This window comes from Exophiala mesophila, assembly GCF_000836275.1.
Source record: "Exophiala mesophila strain CBS 40295 unplaced genomic scaffold supercont1.3, whole genome shotgun sequence".
NCBI lineage: Eukaryota > Fungi > Ascomycota > Eurotiomycetes > Chaetothyriales > Herpotrichiellaceae > Exophiala > Exophiala mesophila.
In genome coordinates this window covers 510,860-528,208 of record NW_015622506.1, presented here as the reverse complement: position 1 = coordinate 528,208, position 17,349 = coordinate 510,860, and the positions used below count along the sequence as shown (strand labels likewise).

General features: G+C 50.7%; 7 protein-coding genes across 9 annotated transcripts; 6 read left to right on the top strand and 1 right to left on the bottom strand.

Annotated features, from left to right (window-relative positions):
* Positions 1-568: 568 nt before the first annotated feature.
* On the top strand, positions 569-1,332 carry PV10_03849 (uncharacterized protein). Its single transcript, XM_016368349.1, has one exon. It carries the CDS (start codon positions 712-714, stop codon positions 1,273-1,275), a length of 564 nt encoding a protein of 187 aa, XP_016224137.1. The 5' UTR covers positions 569-711; the 3' UTR covers positions 1,276-1,332.
* Positions 1,333-1,454: 122 nt separating this feature from the next.
* PV10_03848 lies at positions 1,455-3,382 on the top strand (the record flags this gene model as incomplete). Of its 2 annotated transcripts, XM_016368347.1 has the most annotated exons (7): positions 1,505-1,549; positions 1,601-1,635; positions 1,680-1,756; positions 1,803-2,163; positions 2,213-2,501; positions 2,547-2,707; positions 2,760-3,382. In XM_016368347.1, the coding sequence occupies 7 exons, from the start codon at positions 1,505-1,507 to the stop codon at positions 2,782-2,784; spliced, it is 993 nt and encodes a 330-aa protein (XP_016224135.1). In that variant the 3' UTR covers positions 2,785-3,382. The 2 variants fall into 2 exon arrangements, with proteins under 2 accessions (XP_016224136.1, XP_016224135.1); XM_016368348.1 differs by having other exon boundaries at positions 1,455-1,549; positions 2,213-2,707.
* PV10_03847 (uncharacterized protein) lies at positions 3,347-4,129 on the bottom strand. The gene is made up of 2 exons (XM_016368346.1): positions 3,993-4,129; positions 3,347-3,944 (listed from the first exon to the last, which is right to left on the bottom strand). Exons 1-2 carry the CDS (start codon positions 4,062-4,064, stop codon positions 3,438-3,440), a joined length of 579 nt encoding a protein of 192 aa, XP_016224134.1. The 5' UTR covers positions 4,065-4,129; the 3' UTR covers positions 3,347-3,437.
* A 1,123-nt stretch (positions 4,130-5,252) lies between these two features.
* On the top strand, positions 5,253-6,020 carry PV10_03846 (uncharacterized protein; the record flags this gene model as incomplete). Its single annotated transcript, XM_016368345.1, has 3 exons — positions 5,253-5,407; positions 5,460-5,557; positions 5,608-6,020. The coding sequence occupies 3 exons, from the start codon at positions 5,253-5,255 to the stop codon at positions 6,018-6,020; spliced, it is 666 nt and encodes a 221-aa protein (XP_016224133.1).
* A 1,183-nt stretch (positions 6,021-7,203) lies between these two features.
* On the top strand, positions 7,204-9,603 carry PV10_03845. Of its 2 annotated transcripts, XM_016368344.1 has the most exons (3): positions 7,204-7,600; positions 7,649-9,341; positions 9,434-9,603. In XM_016368344.1, exons 1-2 carry the CDS (start codon positions 7,306-7,308, stop codon positions 9,241-9,243), a joined length of 1,890 nt encoding a protein of 629 aa, XP_016224132.1. In that variant the 5' UTR covers positions 7,204-7,305; the 3' UTR covers positions 9,244-9,341; positions 9,434-9,603. The 2 variants fall into 2 exon arrangements, with proteins under 2 accessions (XP_016224132.1, XP_016224131.1); XM_016368343.1 differs by having other exon boundaries at positions 7,649-9,603.
* Positions 9,604-10,321: 718 nt separating this feature from the next.
* On the top strand, positions 10,322-11,236 carry PV10_03844 (uncharacterized protein; the record flags this gene model as incomplete). The annotated part of the gene is made up of 1 exon (XM_016368342.1): positions 10,322-11,236. One exon carries the CDS (start codon positions 10,322-10,324, stop codon positions 11,234-11,236), a length of 915 nt encoding a protein of 304 aa, XP_016224130.1.
* Positions 11,237-11,723: 487 nt separating this feature from the next.
* Positions 11,724-16,678, top strand: PV10_03843 (uncharacterized protein). The gene has a single exon (XM_016368341.1). It carries the CDS (start codon positions 15,506-15,508, stop codon positions 16,061-16,063), a length of 558 nt encoding a protein of 185 aa, XP_016224129.1. The 5' UTR covers positions 11,724-15,505; the 3' UTR covers positions 16,064-16,678.
* Positions 16,679-17,349: the final 671 nt, after the last annotated feature.

Sequence of the window (17,349 nt, the reverse complement as noted above, 5' to 3'; positions counted from 1 at the left end):
AATCTCGTCCTGCACTTTCGTTCGCCAAACTTTCGATTCTCGTTGCATGGCCAGTATGGTCAATATGACGAGTGAATCGCTTCTCCAGGATTCCCATTGGAAATGTCGAGCGCTCTATCATTGGTGGGCACGGCTTTGTGGCATGCGAGGCTGAGTACTATTATCCAATCTGCCAGGCTTCGGTCGGAACGAGCTCAGCTCAATGATTTCATGCCAAACAAGTCCCAGTTCTCGTCGGCAGAGACTGGAGGATGTTCTGACCCCTTGAACCGGAGACGGACACTCGTGTAATGATGCCGCCTCATTTCAGAACTTTCTTTTCTCAACACATCGCTGCAGGGAAGTGTCTGCTACCCATGCAAGTCTCTTTTGGTAGACGCATGCTTCTTCACGAGGATACTAGCTAGGCACAGGTGGGGCATCAGAATTCGTCACCTCTTCGCAGCGAGGACCTTTTCAAATTTGCTCGCAGATCATTCCCGATCATTCTAGTCCTGCACTTCGCCTGTAGCTAAGCCAAGTCAATTATGAGAACGCGGTCAAGCTGTCCCAACTCTTCGCCCGACTTCCACTATATACGTGAGAACTTCATTGATAAAGCATGAGCCGACACGAAGACACGTCCGACAGCGATACGTGGTTTACATCAGTTGAGACTACATTATTCATACTGCGTTAATATCTCTCCCCCAATCTTCCTCCTCTGACATCATGGAGAACATTCTGAGCATCAGCTCCAAAGGCTCAGAAATCCCAATTGCAGCAATACTCAGCCCAAAAGTGAAACAAAGGCTCGAAAGTCTGCCACTCGTCCCAGAACAACAGACCATTATTCGCTCAGGGGGAAGGGCGGATAGGCTATTGGGTATACTAAGACTACTCCCATCATTGCAAGAGGATGGAGAAGGATCCCATGTCATATCAGAGCTATCATGTGCTTTACGTGACTGGGTTGATCAGATCAAAGGTCTACCAGGAGCTTGTGAGAAAACCGTAAAGTGGGAAGTTCGTCCTGTCCTCTACGATGGAATGGTCACGATCAAGGTCAAGAATTGGATGATTGCTGAAGGACTTGAGGATTGGTACACGGAAGATGAGGATGCGAGGGTTGATAAAACCGGGGAGGATATGAAAGGCCGTCTAGCGGCTTGGGTAGTATTTGGAGACGGGAGTGGATATTGTATTCTGGAGCAGTGGCGAGGAAAAGCAATCTATTTCAACTTGAAGGACTTGGAGTTCGACACCAACTTATTGAAATGGAATGATTACGAGTGAAGAGCACGTAGTGCATTGCACATGTTCGTCTGCACATGCAAAGACGCCTAATTTGAGGTAATCCGTCTCCAGGTGCTGAACTGCAAAGGTGACGTTCACCGTAATAGGGATTGGAGCACCAGACGGCAGGTTTTAAAACAGCCCCAAGCCCACACTTTCTCCCTCCAACTCTCCTGACTTTCCTCACTTCCATCGAGCTCTCTCATAGTTGCCACCCTGGATTCCAGTGATGACGACAACACCGCCACAGCGAGAGGTTATCTCCCCAGTCCTGGTTAGTATCAATCATGCCGGTGTATCAGAGGAAGTTGGCTCAAACTCGTAGTCACCCTGGCAGGATTCGTCATATGGGAGTCCAAAGTATGTTTGAAGTGTGTCTGAGAAGTTTTCTAACAACATATCAGTCGCCCAGAAAGTACGGAACCGGTGGAAGACATCTCTGATTATGAGTTGCATGGACGCAAGTATTCAGTCTTGTCGTGTAAGTGAGCTTATCTTTTTGGGCAACACTATGCTGATTAAGTCAGCCCGCCCGCTGCCCGTGGACGAAAACGAACTGATTCATCAAAAATTGCTGGACGCACTATTTAAGCTGGCTCTGGACAGGAAAAACTATCTATGCCCTCAGGACATCCACAAGGCCAGAGTTCTAGATCTAAATTCACGACTCGGCGACTGGTGTCTTGCTGTTGGGGACCTCGATGATACCTGCGAGATCATCGGCGTCGACATCGCCCCGATTCAACCTATGTGGGTTGCTCCTACGGTGCGCTTCGAGATCGATGATATTGATGACAACTGGACTTGGGGAAATCGATTCCATCTCATTTTTGCGCGTCAATTGACTTACACTCGAAACCTGCTAAAGCTAGTAAGCCAGTGTTATAAGTATGTCACTGTCACCACATGGACGTCATTAACTCACTTGCGCTTATAGCCAACTGGAACCTGGAGGCTGGTTGGAATTTCAGCAGCTGAGCGTTGAACCCCATGTCGGGAGTCCCTCCAGGGATCGTGACGACGAGCGTCTAAGGGATCCTAAGGATGAGCATCTGGGCAATCCTGAGGATATGCTTCCAACTCTGAAAATGGCAATATCTGAGCTCAACCACCAACTTGTGAAAGCAGAAGACATAGAATGTGTCCTTCAAGCCCAGGGATTTCAGAATGTGAAGCATACAACCATTGAGATTCCATTCGGGTCTTGGCCCGAAGACGAAAGAAAGGTCAGACACCTCTCCAGGGCATACCTTTAGGCTAACACCTCACAGAAACATTTGGGAATCATTCGACAAGCAGAATTCAAGGCGGGTTTGGAAGGGTTGATTCTGAAGCCATTTATAGAAGGACTGAAGTGGTCGACGACAAGGGTCGAGCAATATCAGGAACGGCTTCTCGCAAAGCTCAAGAGCCAAAGAGCTGTGTCGCATTTGTGAGTCATGGGTAAACATCTTTCAATCATCTTTTCTCATCGTTCCATCTAGGTCCATCGTATATGCTCAGAAATGATCCTTGGCAAGAAAGATACCTATGATCTGTTTCAACACGCACCCATTGGTGAAGACGTGGGAGCAGACCAGACCACCATTGTTCGGAGAACTCGGAGCGGTGCAAACTGGTTTCTGAAAGGATTCAACCTGGTCATTCTGGTCGTTGAACAGCAGGCGCCGAGAAGAGAGTCAAATCGCTCAACAAAGGACGGATGATAGGTGTGGATCGTTTCGCATCGTTCCGCCCCGGATTTTGGCCGGTACTTCCTGAGAACATGAAAAAGTGGGACGAGGAGTAAAATGGTTATGTGGCGCTCCATCTCGCCCACGTGCTGGCCTCTTCTTGGGCTATCTCCCCTGGGAGGGGTCGGGACACTGGACGGGTCAAGTTCGATCACATGCCTAAAGACACGGCCATGATAAGAACGATTGTAAGGGAACCAGCGTCGTGGGAAGAACCACCACACATTCTAAGATGGTGTAGATATTACGAAGATCAGAGATCTGTGCTCATGATACACACAAATCCTCCATCGCGAAAGGGCTGCCCAAAAAACAGAACGAAAGGAGAGGAACATTTGTTTCAATTACGATTTGGAGATTATGAGTTCACTGCGTACAGCTTTCCTCTGTCTTGGACTCTAGTAGGCTTACGTCGCACCGCGACAAGCCTTAACTCAGGATCCCAAAGAGATTGGCCCAGATCATCCTGATCATTCGTGACACTCGGTTTTCGTGCCGAGGAAACTTGCTGCTGTTTCTCTCCTCGCGGCACTGCCTGATAAGGTCGAGAAAGGCCTCTATGGATTTGTGTTCTGCTTGGGGCTGAATCGAGAATATCGATACTGCTAGCTTATTTGCTAGAATGGTCGTATCATCGAGGCTCACCTGGAGCCGGCAATGGCGGCGCTGGAGCCCAATCAGGTTCATTGCACAATTCTTCGACTTGACCTTCTTCACCGCAATTGCGATGGACCTGGCGGCTTTGAATGTTTGTTCGTCCGAAAAATCGAAGGCGACGATGAATGCTTGGTTCTCCAGGATGATCTGTCGTGGCGGTGCCTTTTCTCCACCCCACCAACTAACTTGGATCGGGGTGAGGTCCCCAGTGGGCTCCTCAATGAAGCGATGAGCCAATTCATACAGAGTGAATCTGCCCGGGAGCTCCAAACTTGTGAACTGCGGCATGGGTTAGTTCCCAGCTCTGCATCGATGAGGAATTCTTACCCAAAGGTATAAGTCCCAGCTCACACGATTACTTCCGAGGATGATTAATTCGAGTGGACTTGGTTCGGTCATGCTTGCAATGGATGGAGGTGACAGAGATAAACGAGCAGAAACCCCGGCTTCTAGGTGCAGAGACTTCGCATGAGAATTGCCTGCGCATATATTGAAGGCCAAATGTCAGCCTATTAAATAGTGATCAGGATGCACCCGTGTTGCATGATGTACTCATGATTCCGAAAGAATAACCCCATGCCTCAAGTATTTCGTCGCTAGCTAGCTGTAAGATACTAAGCGATACACTACAGGGTGCCATCCTCTCGTGACTCGTAACCTTTGGATGTCAACCCCAATCATCAGGTCGTAGATCCAGGCAGGATTACGCTTGGCAATGATTGAGAAGCACCCCGTTCCCTTGAGAACCCAGGAACGGGCAAGCTTCTCGACATGGACAGTCAATGCAATGAAACTCAAAGGTGAACCTGGTGGCGATTCTCGTGGGGTGGACGCCCGGGGCCTGCGGTTCTCCTGTAGAAATCAATAAGTAAGGAGGGATACGAGCGCCAGGTGGATTCATGGACATTTACCTCAATTTGTCGATCGCTTCAAAGGAATGCCCTCGAGACTCATCGCAGTTGATAGTACGCTTAGGATGAGTTTATTGGGCTCAGTGATTTCTGAAGAGCTTTCAAAGAACACTGACTGACTCCATTTCTCCACAATACAGCCCGAAGCAGGTATTGATCCATGCCCCAAAGGCGTATATCTGCAGTCTCGAAAGGGAAGCTGAAAGCGGAGACAACATCCCCGAGAAGCATGTGCAGAGTACTTTGGCTGTATTTCATAGTAAAGTGCCTCAGTGACCAATCGAGCCCTCCATTTTAGGCCAGCTTTTTTCGTGCCAATAGAGGCGCAATCTCCTGGGCTTGAGAATGCCATCGCCTGATTGCCAGCGCCACATAGAACGCGTTCCGCCCTAACCTCTTGCTTGGTAGCTAGGACCCCGCAACAGGCGCTACCTACCTGGCGGTCGTTTGCCAGGAGAGGTTCATTTCTTTTTGACTGTCCACCTGTGTGTAGAGATGATCTTGAACACCAGCAGTAAGAGAGCTTGCTCTTATATCTGGCTCTTTGTGTCTACGATCGCTGCGGTAATCATTCATGCTGGTGTTGTTGCTGCTGTTATTCGCCTATTCTGTCAGTTCCCGTTGTTATTGCACTTAGTACTCTTCATTGCTTCAGCGGTTATTATGCTAAGTTATTATGTCGACTCGCAAGAGTATTGTCGATATCAAGGAAGGTACTCCTCCGACTCCAGCTCCGATGCCGCTACCTTCACCTTCGCGGGCCAATGGGTTTGAGTGTGTTGGACTGGTGAAAAGAACCTTAGACATGGATCCTGGATATGAGGATCCTCGGTAAGTCCCTTTATCACATTTGCGTGAGAAAAATAGTCTGATAAGGTACAAGTGAGCACGATGACAGTGAGAGCACGATCTCATCGACACCTTCCCGTTGTCGACTCTCATGGCTCGGCGATCGCTCTTATGTCATATTTGGTAGCTTTGGTAAACACACAAGCTCGTACACCGTTTACGCAATCGCTTAAACATTTTAGAGTCGCTATTTCCGGCAGACGTGAAAGAGGTGGAAAATTCCCGTTTGTACCATAAATTGGTACGTTTCATTCTAGGAGGTAGACTGTATCTTGCACCCGCGATGTTGGCGGACGGGGCCGGCAGAGTACTCGACGTGGACATGGGAACCAGGGAATGGGCTTTGGCTATGGGGAATACATTCCCCAATGTCCTGGTAGAAGGAATAGATCTCAGCGACCAGATGCCAATCTGGACGAGCCCGCTGTTTCCTTCGCAGTCGCAGATGCCGAAGCGAACTGGTCGTGGCATGAAGACCACGAATTCAATCTCATGCGCCAACTATCCGGTTGCATCTAGGACTGGGACCGACTCATTGCACAATGCTCACAAGATATGCATTGAAGACAACGAGAAGTTGTTGCAGTACACATAGGAATTTATCTGGCAATGGCTGGGTAGAGTTTCAGCAGCTAGATATCAAAGTCTCTGCTCTAGGCAAGTGCAGTGACAAAAACGACAGACTGCTGAAGGAAATGGACACGATTCTGCAGGCACTGACAACCCATCGGCGACCTCTTGATGTGTCAGCCGATGTTGAAGCCTTGCTGAGTCTATACGACTTTCAGAACATCGCCATGACAAGATCAGAGTGCCCATAGGACTATGGGCGGAGGAAGCAGGCGAGGTATGGTGAATTGAGCATGTCAAATGGTGACAAAATTGTGACATTGATTGTAAATTGAGAAACACTTAACCATCACTGCCTCCAGAAGTTTCAGAATTCTTTTTCGGGACTTTCGCCAGGGATCGCTCTCAAGGGTCTTTTCAAGCTTTGTCGTTTTTTCCAATTGTGTTTCGCAATCTGGCTGACCTTCCTCTTCGTGAAGCTTGTCTTATAGAATTGTGGAATTGCCGGCCGTCTGGTACGCAGTCCTTGATGGTATCGACCAGGACAGGCCTTGTTGTGAACTGGAATACGTGCAAGATCATTCCAAGAGAGTTGACTTCGCTTCTGATCACCGTAGTTGCCCCCAAATCCAAGTGAGAAGTTAAAGCAGGGTGCGCACAACCCTGCTCTTCTCCAGTGAACAAAGTTGTCCTTATACCGGAGTCCAACTTTCCTGTCAGTGATCCTGCCTCCAACCCCGAAGTGATTCTGCAGTTTTGGAAAGGTTTGGGTCGTGCAGCTCTGGCCAACCGAAGACAAAGCTGATTCGGACTCCAGTCTACGCCGCACAAAGCAAGTCAATTTCGGACCCTGCTAGTATAAGAACTTGTAACCTGTTTTGGAGGCTCTGCAGCAGTCACACTCTCCGGCAATCCATCCCGACAGGACGTTTGATAGAATTATGGAGACGGTGTCAACAGTACTCAGATATACCCCCAAACAGCGGAAGACTCCGACAGCGGGTCAGCTTTGCAGCTCACCCACATTCTCGAAGAAGGTATGTTCCAGCACAATGTGGGTGCAAGGCCAGTCACATTTCTCAGCTGACGGTTTCACAGGGGACGCGCTCATCGCCATTAAATCCGCCATTGTTATCATGTGCTGATGCAAATCAAAGACAAAAAAGATGCAGTGATCACCTTGGCTGCTGCACTCCTCGTTCTTCTCCTCTCAACTTGTCCTACAGACTGATCGCGCTCCCCGACCACATCCTAATGCAATATCGTTGGCAACTGTCGCACAAGGGAACGACGTCAGAGATCTATTCACTATGACTGCACCATGGGTTTTGCAAATGTTGATCGTGGCTCTCGTGGGCAGTGTCGTACTCTCTCGACTCTTTAGAGGCTTCCGTCTGCAATGTGTCTCTCAAAATTGGGAAAGATGGCTCTACTTCAAACGCCTCTACGTTTTAAAACCTTACATGTGGCCCTCGAAAGACCGGAAAACCCAGCTGTGGATTGTTGTTTTGGCGCTCCATTTCTTCAAAGACCGCACATTACAAGTCTTGATACCTCGTCAACTGGGTATTATCTTGAATGGCTTTTCGTTGGGGTTAAACTACGGTCAGTTCACCTCGCGTTCATATTTAGCTCCTGTTTTAACCAGTACAGGCGCTATAATGAAGCAAGTTTCCATCTGGATTGTTCTCCAGCTAGCTCGAGACTTCACCTTCTTCAAGGCCACAGCTGCGACTCATGTATCCCAATTCGCCCATAGGAACATCGTGGAGGCCTTCCACGCTCATATCTTAAATCTCTCAATGGATTTCCACCGTACTGAACCGTCTAGCGAGCTTTTAGCAGCCCTCAAACCCAGTGGCGCTTTCAGCAATATTATCCAGGAGCTGGTCTCCAATCTCATTTCTCCGGTGGTCGACCTTTTCGTCGCCATGGTATACCTCTATCGGACTAACGGCGGTCATTCCGCGCTCGTGAAGCTATTTCTCACCATTTCCTATCTATCAGCGGCTCACCAAGGTTCTTCCTGGAGCTCTAAGCTATTTCAACATCATGTTACAACGGACCGGAGAATGACACATTTTCTACAGGAATCAATCCAGCACTACCGGGTTATTTCATTATTTAATCGACAAGAGTTCCAGGTCGATGCATTCTCGGGTGTGTTGCAGGAGTTTCTTAGTGCACAATTCCAGCACCACAAAGGTTACTATTTAATTGCCAACATCCGGAGACTGTTGTTACGGCTCGGACTGCTAGTAGCAGTTTCTGTGTTTACAGCGGACGCCGTTAAAGGCGCATTATTACCGGGCCACTTCATTGGCCTCGTTAGCTATTGGTCTTCGACATCAGATACTCTTACCGAACTGACAACGGCCTACAAGGATATCAGGGAAAGACTAGTCTCGATCGAGAAACTCGTCCATATTTTCCACAAACGGCCGACTATCGTGAACGGAAGCAAGCAGCTACAGATACGTGCTGGAGACATTTCATTTGACCGAGTCTCATTCTCATACACCAGTGAGCATGTCGCAATCCGCAATGTGACCTTTACAGTCTCAGGTGGATCGACCGTTGCCATAGTTGGGGAAAGTGGCAGCGGTAAATCCAGTCTCGTCAATCTCTTACTTCGCACCGACGATGTCAAAGAAGGTGTCATTAAGATCGATGACCAGGATATTCGAGATGTCACCCTCACCAGCTTAAGGGGGCAGATCGGCATCTGTCCTCAAAACATCGAGGTGTTCGACCGGTCGGTTATGGAAAACGTCCGATTTGGGAGACTCGACGCATTAGATGAAGAGGTCATCGAAGTATGCAAAGTAGTGGGACTACACGATGCTATTATGAAATTTCCAGAGAAATACGCGGCAAGGGTCGGTGAAGGGGGCACCATACTCAGCGGCGGGCAGCGTCAACGGATAGGCATCGCTCGAATCATGCTGAAAAAGCCAAAGCTTGTCGTCCTTGACGAACCCACATCAGCTATCGACTCTCGCACGGAGACACGCATCCTAAAGGCCCTCCGCAATTTATGTCGCGGCCACACTACGCTCATCATTACCCACCGGCTCTCAATCATCAAGGACGCTGACCTCATCCTTGTTCTACACGATGGCTCTATCATTGAGAGAGGTAGCCACGCGGAGCTATTAGAACAACGAGGGAAATATTCTGAATTCTGGTTCTTACAAACGTCTCCAGAAGCTAACCGAAGTTCCCACGTCACAGAAGGTATTCTCTAGCGACCATTGATGCTATTATAACGACGAATTCAATTCCTCTCAGCTAGCCTAGAATTTGAGATTTTGGAACTAGCATTTCCGGTTTTCACCATCACGAGGTATACCACCAAACACCCCTCCCATTCCCAGGATTCTCCTAGGTCGTTGTACATTTGAGAGGCCAGTATGTGATAATGCTAACAGTAGATAGGGAGTTCGGCGTTCATTTCGTTCTAGTGGAACGTATTTTTGGTCTTTATCTGCGCCGCTCGGGACTTGGAACACCTTGATGACACATCAAAAGGCCGCCTGGAGGACTAGAACTGCCCTCCTAGGATGGCTACACAGTGTTCTAAAAGAAACATGATGAACGCATAGAGTGGTTCTCCTATAGATATGACTGTTGAGTTTGTTTATCTTCAATTTGAAAAGAGCAGCACTTGATTATTTAATATCTTCTCTCGTAGGGCGCGTTTGTCGCTAGCTTCCTGCTGTAACCGAACGCGACAGCGCTCTCTGCTTGGGCATACCCTCTCAGGGATGTTCCGGTCCACAGAGAGCCAGGGGTTCTGTCCATTCACAACACCGATCGTCTGGCCATACATGTCTCATCGACGAAAGAAGAGCTGAAGAAAGGATGCTCCCACTCCGACATTGTTGCACATCTCCCAGTGGAAGTTGGTCGATTGCTGGTGGAAAGCCTTTAAAGGCAGCACACAGAGATAAGTGGCAATGAACAACTCTGAGAAATTCGGGACTCTACCACGTCGATACAGGATTAAGGAGGGCCATGCTTGCATTCTCCTGGACAAGAGAGGGGCCTTTTGAAGTCCCTTTCGCGTCCCAGGGGAGATTTGAGGAGCCCAAAAGGGAGCTCACATTCGTTGGCATGGAGTTCCTTGAATCGATGTTTTGGACGTATCATTGGGTCTGTCAAATCCCCTCCTAATCCCATGTTAGTCTCTTTGGTGGTGATGCGATAGGGAATATACTTGTTCCCTATGCAGTTCCCTTTTGTCGTTCCGTGGCGAATTTTTTACCTTGAACCTCACTCCCAGGAGTCAGGATTCGCAGTTGATTACTTACTATTCTGATCAAGATGTCCGTCCTAAATTGCCTCAGGTATCTCATGGGCTTCCTACTCATCGTACTGCGTCATCAAACCAGCTCTCTGGCCTCGTCGACAAATCTCAATTTTCAAAAGGATACATGCGTGTCAGTTTCTCAAGGAGCTGAAAACCCTTCAAGGAGCTCTGATGCAATACCCACACAAGAAAAAAAAGGAGGTCTAACAGGGGGGAAAAGAGGTCTGGCCTATAACGAGGCATCCCTCACGTACCTCTTCGCGAACCAGTCCACCGTCAGCTGGGGTTATAACTGGGCTCAATTCGCCAACGGCTCCCTTCCATCTAACCTTGAATTTATCCCGACGCTCTGGGGTCTCGGTGAAGACGCGACGTCTTCGTGGTTTACACAGGCCTCCTCCGCCATCAGCTACGGATCAAAACACCTCTTCTCCTTCAATGAGCCCGATATCGCGACACAAGCAAATCTCGCCGCATCCGAAGCGGCCGATGGGTTCATACAGTACATGAATCCTTTCCATGACCAAGCCGAGCTGGCGGCTCCGTCAGTGACGAATGGACTTGGCGACTCGCTCGGTCTTGAGTGGTTATCCTCATTCTTCGATGCCTGTGCAGGGAGGTGCTTGGTCGACACTATCAACATCCATTGGTATGGTTCGGCAGTCGACACGTCGGGTTTCCAGGCATTCGTATCTAATGCCTCGGCACTGGCAACAGAAAACGGCGTAGGAACTCTCTGGATTACAGAGTTACGCGGGTTCGGAGGTATTGACCTGCAATTGCAGTTTTTAGAAACGGTCTTGCCGTGGCTCGACAGCAACGACGACGTGTCCGGCTATGCCTGGTTCATGTGTGCCGCGGGAGACGGTAACTTAGTGAGCAGTAGCGGCGTTGTCTCTGCTTTGGGCCAACTATACGGTGATGGCTGAACTCTCGGGCACGAGAAGCCCCGAATTACGACCGCAGCTGTCGTTGTCTCACTCGGGCTGAAATGGCAGGTCGGGAAGGGCCAATGAAACTCATACCTCGAGTCCAGTTGCCCCGAAGCGAGCTCTAGAACTATTCAAGGACGGTTTCATTCCTATGCGGCGGAAGAAGAGAACAAGGATCGCTGTCGAATCAACATCACTCAGAAAATTGTCGAGGAGCGTCGGGCTCCATGTGGATCAAGTGTCACTGTACGAGCAGTGGTTCATCTGGAAGGTAGCTCTAGCTGATATAGATAAGTAGACAGTGATAGATCCCGGATGAGAAGATTTGATTGAACAGTACCAAAATGCATCTCCATGCGAAGGGAAACGGATGGCTGGACCGAGTGGACCTCGGCTGACATGCCGCCGGAATGTTGTTTTTGCCGGCGGTCTAGCGTAAAGCTTGAAGTGACTTCATCCCTCAACGGCCTCAACTTCGTCGTCCCTTTATCATCCTCCTTGTGACCTTCTAGAATAGCCCCGAAATCCACTACTCCCTTCCAGCCGCGTCTCACGCAAACCAGAGACTGTCTTTATCTCTGTTGGTGAAGATGCCGTACCGGGCTCCTGTGAAGACTGCACCGGTTCACAACCTTCTCCGATCCGTCCCTCCTCGAGCGCGACACCGCCACGAGCAACGATGACGTTCTACCGAGCCCGACGACGCTTTTTGGCCGGCTCCTCTACCCTCGTTTCTCCCTCATCCTGCTTCTCCTCGCGCTCTTTTCGCTTTCTATGATCCGGAGTACCAAAATCATTGTTGAGGCCTTGCATATCCATTAGATCGTGGACTGCCCATGGAGATCCACTGATATGCTGCGGATCCGCTAGCCCTTCTTGAAGAAGAACAGACAAGGTGTCCTTGGTTTCAAATTCGACCCTTTTACGAAAGGTACCTTGGCGGTCGGTGAACGACCGATCGCTGACCGACCCGGGAAGCCCGTGGCCGTTCACGATAAACCTCGCCGCCCGTTTAGACAACTGTTCCAGCAGCACCTCGAGCTCGGGACTATTTCGAGGCAAACGACAGAAGATATGGCCGGATCCAGAATACTTCCCCTTAATCTTCTTCGGCTTTGACTCGAGTTCAAAGTAGAAACGCGTCGCAACGAGGCAACGCGCGACGACATCGACATCCTCCGACCGACAGAACTGCTCCCGAGCTTTTGTTGTCAGCCCGCGCATCCCGCCCGTATCGTCCAAGTCGACCTCTCTGTCCAGCTCAACGTCAAACCGGAAATACCGCCCGTCCAACTCTACCCGTCTTCCATTCTTGAACGCCTGGGCGATTTTTTGACCGTTGATCAATTCCATGAAGGCTCTGTATGATCGTGGCAGGAATCCCTCTCTCCAGATCGCACGCAGTCTGCTGGAGTGTGATGTGGGTACGCGTGGTCCTGAGGACCCAGTACCGAGGGAGACGACCACATTGGGCCTTCGGATCAGGGGCCACACCACCGGGATTTCCCACAGGGCAAGGTCGACGGGATTGTTCCTCCACAGGGCCCCGTCTTGAAAGGTCCCTACCCCAGGAATGCGCTTTGCTGGAAAGTACCTTGTGGCCTGTGAGCTGATCAAAACTTCGAAAGAGGCGGAAGGGAACATACCACGGTGCTGCAGCTCCGCTCATTGCTCTTGTTTGCACTATCAGCCATCTTCTCATGCTCCAACAAACCGTGACGGAAAGAAATGAACACTCACATCTCCCACAGCCGGACCCTTTTTCGGCCATCTTGTGACCGGACAATGCGGTATCCTGTTCATCCATTAGAGGTCGCTCTCACATTGTCAATACAAATCTCAGCCTACCGCAGTCCTGCGGTCTCGGTCCCGCCCCGTTATAGTTGGTGAAGAGGCACGGGTCCGTTTCCAGGACCGTGGTCACCGGGATTCCCACTTTCGCGCCGATCGCAGTTGCATGGGAGTTGTCCAGGATGCCCATGTCGCCGCCGAAAACTTCTTTCAGCGCCGCTTCCAAATTATCTGCTGGATACAGACCGTCTGCCAAATACGAGACGAGAAACCCAAGAATGTGCGACAGGACCGGAATGCGGGACACGACGGGTACGTGGGAGACCCAGCGCGGCCTGAATGCCCTTTTCGCAAAAGATTCGAAAATGTTCGCGCAGTCCTCCACCGGCCACCCCATGATGAATAATGCGAGGACGATCAGTCCGCCTGGTCCGCGTCAGCGAGGCCCGTTCAGCGGATCGTGTTCACCTACCGGAACTGGTGCCGAACGAAATCTCGAAATTATCCTGCACTGGGATCGGTAGGCCTACCCTGTCCTGCAAGATTTGTAAAAACAGCAGCGGCACGATTCCCTTGACACCACCCCCATCGATGGTCAATACGTTGACACCCGCTGTGTCAGGCTTTACTTTTACCGTCACATCTCGAAGCTCCATGTTGCAGAGGAAACAGCGCCGAATGTCGAACGCCCACCGATCATTCTGATCCGGGTGTCCGAAGACTCGAGGGCAGTTCTCGCAGACCGCGTGGCCGCAGGGCAAGTTGTTGTTCTCTGGCGTGCGACGCAAGCATACGAGACAGGTGTCGTCGCTTCGCACCTGCTTCCAGCGAAGCTTAAACTTCTTCAGATTGTTGTGATGGACCGTCAAGGACGGTGTGCCGGCGGCAAAGTCCTCGAAACATTTTCGCAACTGCTCTGAGACAGCTTGGACGAAGCCAGACGGAAGAAGCAATTTTGTCGAGCTGTCGTACACAAGCACACCGCTCCTGGCCACTTGATAGCAGGCGTCTTTATACAGGGTCTGAAATACATCTTCGGGGTTGAACGCCACGGGGCCGTCAGATTGGTTCCGCCACTCGTGAAAGGAGCTTCGACTTACCGTGCATACCGGGAGGATAATGATCCAACAGAAGGCTCGATGCAATCATCGGCACCGCGAAATTCGTTAGCTCTTCAGGCGATTTGATCTGCCTCAGGAAGTTGCACAGATGCGTGCCTAAGTCCGACGCGACAGGATTTCGCAAACGCGACGCTTTCACGAAATCGAACGGCTCCCTCGCGGTTCTGCCAAAGTAGTCGGTCGCATATTTAAAGAATGCGGTCAAGTGTCTCCCAGAGAACAGTGTCCTTGCCTCAATCTTCTGCCTCCGGCCTCGATTCAGCACCCGGATCAAGTATTCCTCCAGTCGCCGGTAGTCCTGTCCTCCGAGGGGAACGGTCACCACCTCGAGAGCCGACACCATCTCCAGAGGATTTTTCGTTGTCTCTTCTCTCAGCTCGCCCAGGAGGGCCTCCTCGGCCTCCTCGTCGCTTTCAGCCCCAGGGTCTGTGACTTCCATTATCACGACCACCCGTGGATATGTTGCCTTCGGCAGTGTCGTCGGCTTGCCATTCTCGAGCCAGGATGCGAGTCGACGTACCACGGGACCAAACCCGCCAACGTCGGTGGAAAAGAAGCAAAAGACATCTGCAAAAGCACCCAAGAGACGGGAGTAGAGGTGATCGGCTGCATCTTCGATAGCTAGATCTTGGACGCCTCCCCGGATGCGAGGAAGCATCAACTGTCTCGTCTCGTGACATTCGGCCGAGGACGTCTTTTTCCAGTCCCGGTATGGAAGGTCACCATCTGCTAGAAGCACGGGGACGTCCCAGAAGACACCGCGATTTCCGGGTTGGAGATGCACTCCGCCACCACGTTTCCGTCTGCCTGCCGACTTCTGCCTGTTCTCGTCCGCACCGAGCGATCGGAGGGCTGACAGTTTGGCGGCATGGCCGATGAAAACCAACAGGCTAGGCTGCTGGCGCTCGGGGCTGGGAAATTCGTCGATAAGCGTTTGAAGCCGATTCGAGATGAACAAGATGACTTCGTTTCGTTCAATGCGGAGGTTAAGCCATTCGCTGTGATGACAGCGTGCCATCATGAAAGCCGAAATGCTACTGCGAGTCCCAGTCTTGAGATTGTGAGGTGCACAAAAGAGAAGCTTTTAATACATCACGGGTACCCGTTGTCCTGTGAGGGGAGCTCAATCCAGACCCTGGAATAGTGGACGAGGAAAGGGAAACAGACTGAAGGAAGAGACTGAAACGGGCTCCAAGCGCCGCCCTTCGAGATCCAATTTTGAACCATCATGAACGCGTTTTGGGCTCCTCACGATACCACTAGGCTGACTGGTGTTCCCCATCTATTTCTTCTTGATATGTAAGCTGAATCGACGCTCTTTTAACGACTGCGCAGGTGAACACAGTGCAAAACGATGCTTATGGTCACTACAGTATTGGAACCTCGAAGTCGCAGGACAGACAAAATACTCAGCAGAATGCTTTCCAGTAACCAACCTCGCCATATGAATCGACAACCTGTCGAGCTTGAAGATCCCAGATCTACCCCTGACCTGAAGAGAAACTCCAAGCTACCCTTGTTCAGGCACAGATGTGCCCTTTGCGGCAAGCTTCGGTCTTCGGCTTACCAGAGAGATCATCCCATCGCCCCGGGAGCAGCACCGATCTTAGGGGTCTGTTCACGGCCAGGATGCAGCACTCAGAAACGAGCTTGGTCTCTATCGAAGAAGCCTCCACCGGTGGTGGTCCTGGAATTGCATTGTTACGTCTACGTGAACCATCTCCCAGGTCACTCCACTGAACCGCCTCCCACGGTCGAGCTTCCTGGGGCAGAGCAGGACCGGCGAAAGGAGCTACTTCGTGGTGATTACGGAGTGCCGACCTGGACGCCAACGAACCCCAACGCATTTGATGATGACCAGCAGGCGCCATGGGTCAATCGCATAGCCAAACCAACTTTTGTACCTTGCTAAGCTAGGAGGTTTGTAATGGGCCAACGTCGAGTCCGTATCCATGTCATCACGATTCCCAGGCATCAATGAATGCTTCCCTCTGCGATGTTCTATCTTGGAGGATGACTCGACTTGAACATGATGGTCACCTATGGAATTGGCAATGTAACCGCTGGCCGGTTATATGGGTGGAACGTATTGCAGGTTTGGCAACGGATCATGTTTGATGAGAGTTAGATGTTGTTCACCTGTATACCGTACAATTCTAGACACACCATCTCCATAAGAATTCATGATACGGCTAAGCCCTTGCGTGACTTCATCCCCGTGGGTAAGGTCATGCTGCCTGGATCCCGCAGGTCAATTAACCACTACCAAGCATGAAGAGCTGGGCACCTTCTAGCTCCTTAGATTCAGCCGGCGACAACCATGACAAGTATGCTCGCTAGGTGTCTTGGACCGTGAGCACTTTCACAAAGTGCGGTACGGCACTGTTCGCGGTTGACCGAGGTTGGCCGAGTTTACCACGCGCCGATTGACCATTGTCCGATGCAAGTCCAGAGCCACAGCTCACATAGACTTCCGTAGAAACCAAGATCGAATGGCAGCAACGAGCAGAGTTCCGTGGCAGTGCAGCAAGCCAGCATGAGCTCAGCCCTCAAACATTGAGCATGCATTAGGGTCTTCGTGCGCACAACTGCTCCCTGGTCATTTTGAAGCCGACTAGGTAGCTGGGGCCAGAAGTCGAGGCGTTGACCTCAAGGCTTAATTTATGCACCAGGTCCCTTTTGACGTGAACCCCTGGTTGAATTTTCACACGAAAGTCGCAATCAGCAGCACAACTAACCGGACCTGGTCACCCAGAGCGAACAGAATGGGGACCCTTCGCGGCGTTTTTACCATTTCTTGCAAATCGGGTCGACCGGGTCATGTCGATCAATCATCCCCTAACATCATTAGCCGCCATCCGTAGCCAGCCCCCCCAACGTTCCACGACTTGGCCCTCACAAACACGTCGCGAGACAGCCCATTTCGACTCCGGTCGATTGCTGGACGACGGCTCTGTATTCAAAGTGCAGGTAGTGCTTGAGGCTGGCTCTTAGTATAGTATCAGGATAACCAAATATAGATTCCAGGTCCATGTGCCGGGCGACAAATCGCCGATGGCTCAGAACAGGGACGGGGCAGGACAATGACAAGATTGTAGAGATTGCCAGGAATAACGCCAGTAACCTTGATAACTATGGGACTATGTTTACATTCAGCTCCTCCAGGAGCCCGGATTCCACGAGATTCAACTTGTTCTG

Excerpts from the sequence above, each read along its gene's own strand:
- PV10_03849 (XM_016368349.1), top strand. The coding sequence starts at position 712 with ATGGAGAACATTCTGAGCATCAGCTCCAAAGGCTCAGAAATCCCAATT.
- PV10_03845 (XM_016368344.1), top strand. The coding sequence starts at position 7,306 with ATGACTGCACCATGGGTTTTGCAAATGTTGATCGTGGCTCTCGTGGGC. Across the intron at positions 7,601-7,648 it reads TTCGTTGGGGTTAAACTACG|GCGCTATAATGAAGCAAGTT; the intron begins GTCAGTTCACCT and ends TAACCAGTACAG.
- PV10_03847 (XM_016368346.1), bottom strand. The coding sequence starts at position 4,064 with ATGACCGAACCAAGTCCACTCGAATTAATCATCCTCGGAAGTAATCGT. Across the intron at positions 3,945-3,992 it reads GCTGGGACTTATACCTTTGG|TTCACAAGTTTGGAGCTCCC; the intron begins GTAAGAATTCCT and ends CCCATGCCGCAG.
- PV10_03843 (XM_016368341.1), top strand. The coding sequence starts at position 15,506 with ATGCTTATGGTCACTACAGTATTGGAACCTCGAAGTCGCAGGACAGAC.